The 11,103-nt window shown below is 33.5% G+C and overlaps 1 protein-coding gene across 1 annotated transcript; it reads left to right on the plus strand.

Moving 5' to 3' along the window:
* Positions 1-9,019: 9,019 nt before the first annotated feature.
* LOC133794447 (dof zinc finger protein DOF3.1-like) lies at positions 9,020-10,870 on the plus strand. The gene has a single exon (XM_062231672.1). It carries the CDS (start codon positions 9,885-9,887, stop codon positions 10,533-10,535), a length of 651 nt encoding a protein of 216 aa, XP_062087656.1. The 5' UTR covers positions 9,020-9,884; the 3' UTR covers positions 10,536-10,870.
* The last annotated feature ends 233 nt before the right edge of the window (positions 10,871-11,103 follow it).

Consider the following 11,103-nt stretch of genomic DNA (forward strand, 5'->3'; position numbering starts at 1 on the left):
CGGGGCTTTATAGATAAGTGAACCTTTCACTAGCTTAAGCAGGATAGGTGCATGATGACTAGTCACCAACATAACCTTCCTCATAACCATAGAGTCATAACCATGGAGTACTACTCCCTAGCCGTGTGACAAGCTATCACCTAGGCCTTTGGCCCTGGCTCTGAGTAACTAGCTTAGACTAGTCAAGCGCTTATAAGATTTATCGACCTTAGGGTCAGTCCAGCATTAATGCCTTAGGGTCATTCAACGCTGATATCGATTAGATCTAATCTTTTAATTGGCCCTGCGTTCATGACACTATGCCGTTCTCGGCTCTTAGGTCTGTGATACTCGACCAATGCCGACCCTGACTAGTCAGTGTCATACACAAGTAAGCAATGCTACCAAACATATATCATATGTCAAATATCTGAATATGGGGCATTCAACATGCTTACTTAACAATTTCTAGCATAATTAGGACCATGCATAAACACAGAGGCTCAAGCTCTGAACAATCTCATATTCAATATTCATAGCATGCCTTAATCACATGTTTCTCATGCAACACATGCATCACATTTAATTACTTGACATGCCTCAACAATAACCATGCATGTCACATTTAAACATCCAACATGCATCAAGAATAACCATGCATGTCATATATATACACATGGTGCAGTTTTCTTACCTTTGGTCCAAGCGCAGGTTACCAATAAACGAGCCACAAGCACAACCCTGATTCTAAGCCTTTAGTGATAACCTAGTCACAACCACAAATGGTGATCCAATGAGTTCAAGTTCTAAAACCAATCCTGGAACCAAGACCTAGCCTCCAAGACATCAAACCCCACCAATCCGGGTAGTAGGCATGATCCCGAGGCCTAAAACCAAGTTTGCGAGGTCAAAACGGCCAAACGGGCTCAACACCCTGCCTGAGCCGCGGTCCTAGAACCCTGAGCCGCAGCCCCCAGCCATCCCAGGAGCAAGGGCCGTGGCGCCCCTCACACAGGGCCGCAGCGCCCAGCAAGGCCAAAGTGCCTCCTTCTGCTTCTTCGAACTAGGGCCGCGACGCCCAAGAACAGGGCTGCGTCCCCCCACCCAGAACCAGCCATAACCCCGATTTTAGCCTTTTAAAACCTTCCAAAAATATATCCAAACATCTCCAAACTCAAAAATCAAAGTTCCCAAACTTTCCCATGATCCATAACCCATATAACCCAAGCTTCAATTCAATTAAAAATTCATCAAAACAAAAAGTCCAATTCAAGCTTAAAAACTTTAAAAAACTTAAAACTTGAATTACCTACAATTGAGTTGTTTCCAACTAAATCCTTCGGTTTATAAGCTTCTAATCTTTCCTAGGATTGCTATGCCTCGATCCTCGCTTGATTCTGACTCCTAGAACTCAAGTTATCTTTGAAAATGCGATCGGGAGATGAAAATGGAACTTTGAGGGAGAGAGAGCGTACATAACGTTCTTTATTCTTTTAAAAGGTTACTTCAAGCTTAAGTAGCCTCAACCAAATCCTAACGCTCGGGGTCCCGAAAACACTCCCGGGAGCAAAATAGTCAAAACCTCCAGAATTTCTCCCTGATCTTACTAACTCCCAATTTATCACAAAATATTAATTCATATTACCCAATAGCCTGGTAATGCTCTAAATACCCCTTGACTCACTCCGAGTCAAGAGTAAATCCCGTTGTGACTTTCCCATTAGCTTACCTCCTAGGATCGTCTTGTGCTGAGTAACCATAGCATAACCAAACAAAAATAAAGCACCACACACATATCACATATATGCCAAATATGCCCGAAATGACCATAATATGAAAATCACCAAATTACTCAGAAATGAGTTCCCATGCATATTTAATACACCTAAACATGCATATTATCATTTAATAACATAATAACTCAATTATGGCTATTCCGACCTCCTAATCAAAATCTTAAATCTCATTAGAAATTTGGGGCATTACACATATGCACAAACAACATTGCACCCACTCAGTCTACTGTATCACAAAAGTTACCATCTACAAGTACAGCTCCAAATCCTTCTGCCTACACTATTCATGACTCTGCTCCACAACATCCATGTTCCCCTATTTTGTTGGATGAATCCTCCAACTATGTATCTCCATCGACTGCTCTACCATCTGATATTGCTCAAAGTTCCTCCAATATTCATCCAATGCAAACAAGATTGAAGAGTGGATATCCAAAAAGAAAGTCTTCGCTGCCTCCAAATCAATTGACCTGATTAACAATGAACCACAAAACTACAAACTGGCTCTCACCTCAAAGAAATGGACTTCTGCCATGGCTGTAGAATTAGAAGCTTTAAACAGAAATTGTACTTGGTTTCTAACTCCAAAACCACCAAATGTCAATATTATTTGCTCAAAGTGGATATTCCGAATAAAAAGGAAACCAGATGACACGATAGTCTAATAAATATATATATATTTATATTAAAAGTATGTAGATAACGAAATTTTTTAGTTTTAACAGTTTATTTTGTTAACTTTAACTTAAGTTGTGTTATCGTTAAATATATGGTATTTGATGTTACTATTTAATCCTAAAATTTCACTTTTAACATTTATTTTGTTTTTATTGAAAGTTATATTTTTAAAAATTAAAAAAAAATGTTAAGAAAAATAAAAATTTATTACAGGGATTGAATATTAAATTATTTCCATCAATTTTTTTATTTCCCTTTAATGACTTTTCATTTTTAATTATTTATTCTTTTTCTTATTTCCCTATTATTTCAAAGCAGCATTTTCATTCTATAATGTCTTTTCAACATAAATTTTCAAGGATACTACAGTTTTATCAAGCTTTTCAAATTTCATATTCAACATTTCTAAATTTCCCAACTATTTGATTTTGGAGCATCATTGTGTACAATATGATTTATTTTCTAGTTTTTCATCATTCACTTAACCACTAAAAAATTTCAAATTCTAAACCAATGTTCTTTAGAACTCATATAATTTTGTTCTCATAACTCATTTTTAATAATACATTTATTCAAAAAGAAATTCACAAAAATACTAAAGATTTAAAAAACAAATACTAAAAATACGGAATTTAGAAAAAATTACAAAAATACAGATGAACATAATCGTTAATACAGAAGATTTTTTTGTAATTAAAGTTTACAAATTTGTAATTATAGTTAACAAGTATGTAACTATATGTTACAATTTTATAAACAATATTTACAGACTAAATAAAAAATTATAATAGGCTTTTAAAAATTGTTAGGCGTATTTTTATAATATTTGTAAAATTTCATATTTTTCAATTTTAAAAAAAAATTATAATACTGTGTGTAATTTTTCTATTTTCAAAAGCTACGTTGAACGAACCAATGTAAGTAAGAAAAAATATATTTGAGCAAATGCAGAATAAAATATAAAACAAAATAAAAATTGTACTAGAGATGCATATAAATTTGAATCTTAAAACTAATGAAGAAATAATATATATATTTATATATATATATATATGCCTTGATTGGTTGTGCTTCTAAAAAATATTTTTGGGCTTCTAAAGCTTTGATTGGATGTTCATGTGCTTTGACTTTTTAATCTAAAATGTATTTCGAGGATAAGCTAATACTTGTACTTTTAAAAAAACTCAAAACACAAATACTGAAGTTAAAGCCTAACCAATCAAGACTACCGAGTTAAAAGTATTGCACTATTATTGAAGATAAAAGGTTGCTTCAGTGACAAAAGGTTGTTGAAATAGATACATGTATAGTCGTAGAGAAGAGAGATCGCGAATGTTCGAGAAAATATCTCAGTTGAAAAGTGTAATAACATTCAACAATACATAATAAGAATGCATGTAACTTCACTCGTCATTAATTATTTTTTAGATGAAAGCTCATATTTTTTACCATAAGTTTCATTCTATTTTTGAAATCACTTTTCATATTCTAACATGATATCATGAGCCAAATGAAACTTTAACGAGTACACACAATCCAAAATCCAAAACTAATCCAAAAAGAGAGCAAAAATAGGTATTTGTGATTCGGAGATAGTAAGCCAAAAAGCCAAAGATTTGCGATCAAGCGATCCAAGATTGATAAGCAAATAGCCACCATCTTGAGGGAATATTAGAGAAAATATCTCACATAGAAGATGTGTAGATACATTCAACAATATATAAGAGCATATGTTACTCCAATCATTACCAATTTGTTATGAGATATAACTCCTATTCACCTCATTTTACTTTTTAAATACAAAGAGCCAAAAAAGCTAAAATACCTCGTACTTCTTACTATACACCACATTCTACTTTTTAAAATACCTTACACGTTCAGAAAAATAAAAATGATAGTGAAAGAAGTATATATTTTTTTGGAGCCTCTATCATCATCGACAGATTTGGTACTTTTTTCATTGGCATGTGGGTGCCTCAGATTAAATCTTTGGTGCTTGTGAAGTCCAGCGCCTAAGGTTGATGTTTCGTGCTCCCTTCAAAGGCGTTTGTTTGGTCGAGCAATATATAGTATTATTTAGTTATTTTAATAATAGTGCTCATCACCTTCTTTTCTTTATTGTTGCGATTGACATTGATTGGTTGGTGCCTCAATGTTTTTTTTACAAAACTAATTAGGATTCTTCCATTGTCTATGTACGGGAGTTTTGTTTATGATTTCGTAACTACACAGTTAGCTTATTTAGGATTATTTCAGTTACTCATGTGAATTTCTTATTTTAATTTCTATTATGCAAGTATGAATGAACAGTGAGAGTTGGTTACAAGTTAGAATGGGGTTGGAGTGTTTCGTTGGTAGTACATGAGCATGTAAAATTAGAATGTGATTGTGATGATGCAAGGGAAGGGAGGGTGAGCTGACCACCAAAACAGAGAGTGAAAAAAGCGTGGCCGTCAATTAGGACCCGAAGGGCACGCCATCTGAACCGTGTCGTATGCTAGTTGGACAGAGATGACACTCTCACTCACTCTCTCCTCTCTATCAAATCACCATCTCTCTCTCTCTAACCACACCCCAGCACCCACTCCACTTCTTTCTTTTTTCTTTTCTCCCCAAACGGCCCCCACCTCATTCTCTCTCACTCGTCCAAAATCCAATGCTGCCACTCTTGCGTGGGTCCTTGTTGCTCCCCTCCCATCATTCCCTCCCTCCTCCCGTGCTCTTCCTCTACTCCACTCCACTTCACTCCACTCCTCTCCATCCATTATTACTCACTCTCATAACCTTCCTCCCTAAGATTACTATCCATTATTACTCTTTACTCTTCTCTTTGGCCAGACCATGTTTGGTTAATTTATTACAATAATAATGAAAACAATAATTAACCTGAATAAAAATGGTACCATTGTTTTGTTTATTTTTGAGATCAACACTCAACAAATAAAAATAACTAGTAATATTATTTTTAAAATGGAATAAGATTTTTTTTGATTCTATGAAAATAAAAATGACATTTCTTATGTATGAGTCGACTTTTTCTAGCGAGCCAAATGTACATTATTTATCCTCCATCACCCTTTGGTGGTGGAAGCTTTGGTCATCATGACCAAGGTTGGGGATTCAAACCTCCTGAGTCTAAAAATGTATATTATTTACATATTATACATTATCTTTTTTTTATCATGGTCGGTGATGTCTCATTTTGCGGTAGTGTTACTGACTCTTTCTTTGCGATCTGCTCGATACTTTTTTTTTTAAGGTCATGCTAAAGTATCTCTATTGGTGGACTATATTCAACTTGGTAATTTCTAATATAAAAATTAGAGGTAATCCTAACATACTATGAATTACATTGAAATATCTATCCTTATAACATGTAATAATCTACAAGAAAAAAGTACATTATTTATCAATTTTCGTCCTTTTTTATTAATTACTACAAATATAGTGATGTCACCGTGCATACATAATAGCAATAAGAGAGAGTTTTCTTTCTCTTTTTATCAGTGTCCTTGTCTCTAAATCATAATTTTGAATGTTCATTATTACATCCACAATATAGATTTTAATTTATAAATTTCACCACAATATTGTATCAACCCCACACATTTCCTAAAGCAACACACCTAATCAGTCAATGTTTCCAACTTCTTCATGTGCTTCTAAACACTTTTATTCTTTTGTCTTTTTCCATCTATTGTTGGATGGTGAAAGTTATAAGATTATTAATAGGGACAGATGTTGGACTTGTGGAAGTATAAATATAAAGAAATGAGGAGTAGTGTTGTTTGCCAAGGTTTATATATACTTATTAGTAGTACTACTCTTACATTATTCAGAACTAATAAAGTGGTATAACATTTTATAAATGATACTACTTAGATACTCACACGCATCACTTGAGTGGTGATTATGCCGATTTTTCTAAAAGATAACAACTTTTTCAACAAGTGTAACCATGTACTAACAATGAAGTGAAGAAAAAATAAATAAATAAATTTTTCCCAACCTCATTAAAGTTATTTTACTGAATTTCATCTTTTGGTTAATGCAATTCACTGCGAAAACATTTTCTAAATCCCTTCTTAATTTCATCTTTTGGATTGTTTGGTACGTAGTAAAGTAAATATGGGAATAAGAATTAATTTCTTTCTTACGTTTTGTTTATATTTTAAAAGGGTAAAATTAATAATTTGTTTGAATTTTACATATATTTTAAGAATAAAATAAATAATTTTGTAAATAAGAATTTAATATTATCTCAATCATAAATTCCTCTCAAATTATTTTGAGAATTTATAAAAAAAAAAACATATATGCACGTGTTTGAATTTTCCATTAATTATTTCTCAACAAGAAAATACCATTTTCTTGCCTTGCATACAAATCACTAATCATGTACTATTTTTTTAATTAATCATAGCATTCCTAAATACTTAACATTTTCAGTCATATTAGATTCAGAGGAATTAAATATTAGAATGATCATTCCCAATTAAAGATTGAAATTATAGTTTATTTTTAGAATCATAATCCCATTAGATGATGAAATTGTTATTATTCTCTTTCTCATTTTTCTTCCATTTAGGAGTAACTATTAAGTTTTAAAAAAGAGGAGACAATTTTCATTTTATCTAACGAATTCATGTGAGTCTAACCATTTATTAATTACATTTTATTTTATAATTACACTCATTTGACTATTTTAAATTAGTTTTTTTTTTCATAGGTTGGAAAGGATTGATTATATCCACTGAACAGTAAAAAGTGGGGCCATCATGAATGAATATGTGAATGGAGACGCACACATCTGTATCCATCAATAATTAATCACAACCGTTTAATACAATCTCAAGTGGTGGGGCCCTTTTGCCACTCGCGATTTCGAACGTGCGTAGTAAGGAATACAAAATATATTCCATAACAGTAAAATACAAAATAAAAATCTAATCGACTTGCCTCTTCAGCATAGAAAATAGTCAAATTAAAATAAGAATAAATAAAAAAAAAAAACCCAAAGTCTAAACGGGACCCACCCACTCACTGCGTTCATTCAGGTTCAGTAAATAATAAACCTGAAGCTCCTTCTAAAAATCTAAAACTGATCAATTTGGCTCTCTCTCTCGCCCCAATGGTGTTTGTCATGGCACATCTGGGGTTCTGCCACGTGTCAGAGCTCGCACTGGCTACGGGTTACTGGAACCCAACGCTACGATTCCTCCTTCGATTATACGACGAGACATCTTGGCGGTTCTGATTTCGTCAAGTGGAAACATTTCAACGGTTCTGATTTGCTGATCAAAATAATGCCTAATTATGATATCTTTTGCTTTGATTGCACGCGAGCTTGATTTGCGGCTTAGACTCGGCTCTTTCAGCTTGGCTTAATTGTCAATTTTGGCTTATTAGGCTTCATCAAATCCTGAGCCGACCTGGCATAGTTGATATTTTGAGATTTTTTTTTTGTTGAGTTTGTTATGTTATTTTTTATAAAGATTACGACAGTTTTTTTTACCCATTATCCATTCAATGCGAAGAGAATAATTGTGTAGTTGAAACAATGGACAAACAATTATGTCTAATTAGTTTGTTATAAATTTCTTTTCTAAACCCTATAGAAATTAACTCGAATAATTTACTTTAATTGAGAGATTTGATAGTTTGGTAAAACTTTCATTTACCAAACTTTCGAATGATAAAAAAATGTCAAACTTTTTCCTTCAAGACATTGTTTAGTGCAAAAAATCACCACTAGTTTATTATTATTATTATTACTACTATTATTATTTTACTCGAGATGAATAGCGTGGTTTTAAAATCCTATAATGTCATTTTTCGACATTTTTATTAATGACATGCTTATGCAAATAATTACTCTCTAAAATAAAGTAGTTAGGAGGGAAAATACAAAAACATCTTAACATCATTAATAATTGTTTAATTTAATTGCATAATGTCCTTTTCGTTCTGAAACCCAAAAACTGCATAATGTCATAAGATAAGATAATAGATTACTATTGCAACAAAATATAATTAATTAAGCAATAGTGATTAATTAATGAGAATTGATATTTTTTTCTTAATTTTCTTTCAAAAAAAAAGAAAGTTGAATTTGTTTTTTTCCTTTTTTGTTTGTTTTTTCACTTGCTTTTTGGCTACGCGACAAAGTTAATATTACTTCCACAAAATATTCTATTAACTGCATAGTAGTTAACTTAACTAACAAGGTATACTTTCTTTCCAAAAGTAAAAATTGCTTTTTCTAATAATCATATCGATTTCTTAAATAAACAAAATGTTTAAGGTTAATCTAGTCATATTTAATCATAGAAGTTGACTTGATGTTCTCTACTTATACTTAAAATAAAATAGTTAAAAGGAAAAATACAAACTCAGCTCAGCCACTGTTTGAATTCTCTAGAGAATCTAAGAATTACGGTTTACTAATATATAATGTGAGCTTCCAATAAAAAATATATATTGATATTATAAAAAAACTAATAATATGTATGATTAGTGGACTGGACATTCTTATATCTAAAAGCCATTAAAAGCTAAGCCGGTCCAATTAGTTTCCCACTTAACTACTAGCACAAGCATAAGCATAAGCATAAGAGAGAGATTTCTCCCTATATTTGAAGTCCAGTCGTCACTTTCACGCGGACACAGATAGATAGCTCATCTCCATCGAACAATTTTTCAGACCCTAATTATCTTTCTCCTTTTTTTTTATTCTCTTTCCAATTCACATCCCAGTTGAGGCGAAACCCAGTTGAGAAGGAGGAGGAGGAGAATTGAGTTTTTCGAAGAAGCTTTTCTTTCTAGAAATTCAGTCATAAAAGAGCAAAAGTCTTGTCTTTTTCGGTTTTGCTTTTGGGTAAGCGGTTATGGCGAATTGAGTATGAAACTCGAACATGACATAGCTAGTAAGTTTGTTAATTTGCTTTGCAGAGTGGCGTTTTGTGTTTGGTTTCGTCTCTGAACAGAAAAGAAAAAGAGAGAGAACAGAAAAAGTTACGCCTTTTTATTCACTTTTAAGTCTCTGCTTTTACCCTTTTTCTCCCACTGAAAAGCTCAGGGTCTGTCAAAAACCCTGGAAAACTTTTTTCAAATCCAAAAACCCATTTACTTTCTTGTATTCAGAATCCAGTTTTCTCATATTTAAAGACGAAAAGAAAGTACTGAACCAAAAAAAAAGAACAAAAAAACTTCGCTGTTGGGTTTACCCTGTAAAACATTCCTCAGACTAAACTTCTCTGTTCTGAGTTTGATATAATCCCAATTCAAGCCTTCACAACCAAAATTGTTTTAATCTGATACAAACCCACTTTACAAAACACCCTATAAAACTAATATTTTCTATCTCTGTTACTTTTCCTTTCTGGGTTTCTGAAAAGAACAAAATCTTTTCTCTTTTTTGGGGTCCCGAAGATGCAAGACCCTGCAACATTCGAACCCATCAAAGCCCATTTTCCAGAACAAGAAACTCTGAAATGTCCAAGATGTGAGTCCATGAACACCAAATTCTGCTACTACAATAACTATAATCTTTCACAGCCTCGTCACTTCTGCAAGAACTGCCGGAGGTACTGGACCAAAGGGGGTGCTCTTAGGAACATTCCGGTTGGGGGTGGGAGCCGTAAGAATACGAAGAGATCGTCCAACCCGAAGCGATCCACACCAACTTCCTCCTCTTCTCTTACAAGCTCATCGACCCAGAACCCGGATCCACAGCCCGAAACAACCCGAGTTTACGGTTCGCCTGTTGATCAAGACCGTCGGCTGCTAGACCTCCCAGGAAGCTTCAGCTCACTGCTGACGTCGAATGGGCAGTTTGGAGGAGGTATCATGGAGGGGATAAACCCCAACGGGTCGGGTGTGAAAATGGGGCGGATGAGTGAAGGTGTGAATTCGGGTCCTGAGCTGAACTCTGATTCGGGTCAGAGCTTGGGGATGGAGGTCCAGAGCAGTAGCAATTCAGAGAGCTATTTAAGCCTTCAAAACGGTGATTCCAACTGTTGGGGAGGAGGACATGGGTGGCCAGACCTTGCCATTTACACTCCAGGTTCAAGTTTTCAGTAGAAATGAAAAAAAGAGTAAAAGTGTTTGCTTTTGCTTAAAATTTCTTTTTCTCTTATGGTATTGATTATAGTACTTTTGCTACTTAGAAACTACAATGGCCAAGTAAATTGGAGCAAAAAAAAAAAAAAAGAAGGCTCAAAGTTTTAATTGTAGTATTATTCTCTAATGTTATAGAGTGTGAGACATTACCACAATGTCGTGCCATCCCATACCATACCTCTAGCATTCTATGTATAACGGTATCATGATCCTTTGTTCTTTTGAGTGGTTTTTGTTTGTATGATGTATGTTATATTTTTATATATATAACCTACAAAATATAATTCTGATGCTAATTTGTGCTTTGTTTTTATTTATTACCATGCAACAAGTGAGTATCACCAAAATGTACCAAGTTTTGTGTTTGTCCACAAACAAGCTCTTGTCTCTTTCTCATATAGTCATATGTGGTATGCTATGGATATGAATGTATTGGTTTGTATATGCATGTATGGTATTCTTGATAAAGCTAAAGACTTAGGATTTGACACCTTTGTTTTGTGTGAAATAAAAAACCTATGTTTATGTG

This window comes from Humulus lupulus, chromosome 8 (assembly GCF_963169125.1).
Source record: "Humulus lupulus chromosome 8, drHumLupu1.1, whole genome shotgun sequence".
In the NCBI taxonomy this organism is placed as follows: domain Eukaryota; kingdom Viridiplantae; phylum Streptophyta; class Magnoliopsida; order Rosales; family Cannabaceae; genus Humulus; species Humulus lupulus.

Excerpts from the sequence above, each read along its gene's own strand:
- LOC133794447 (XM_062231672.1), top strand. The coding sequence starts at position 9,885 with ATGCAAGACCCTGCAACATTCGAACCCATCAAAGCCCATTTTCCAGAA.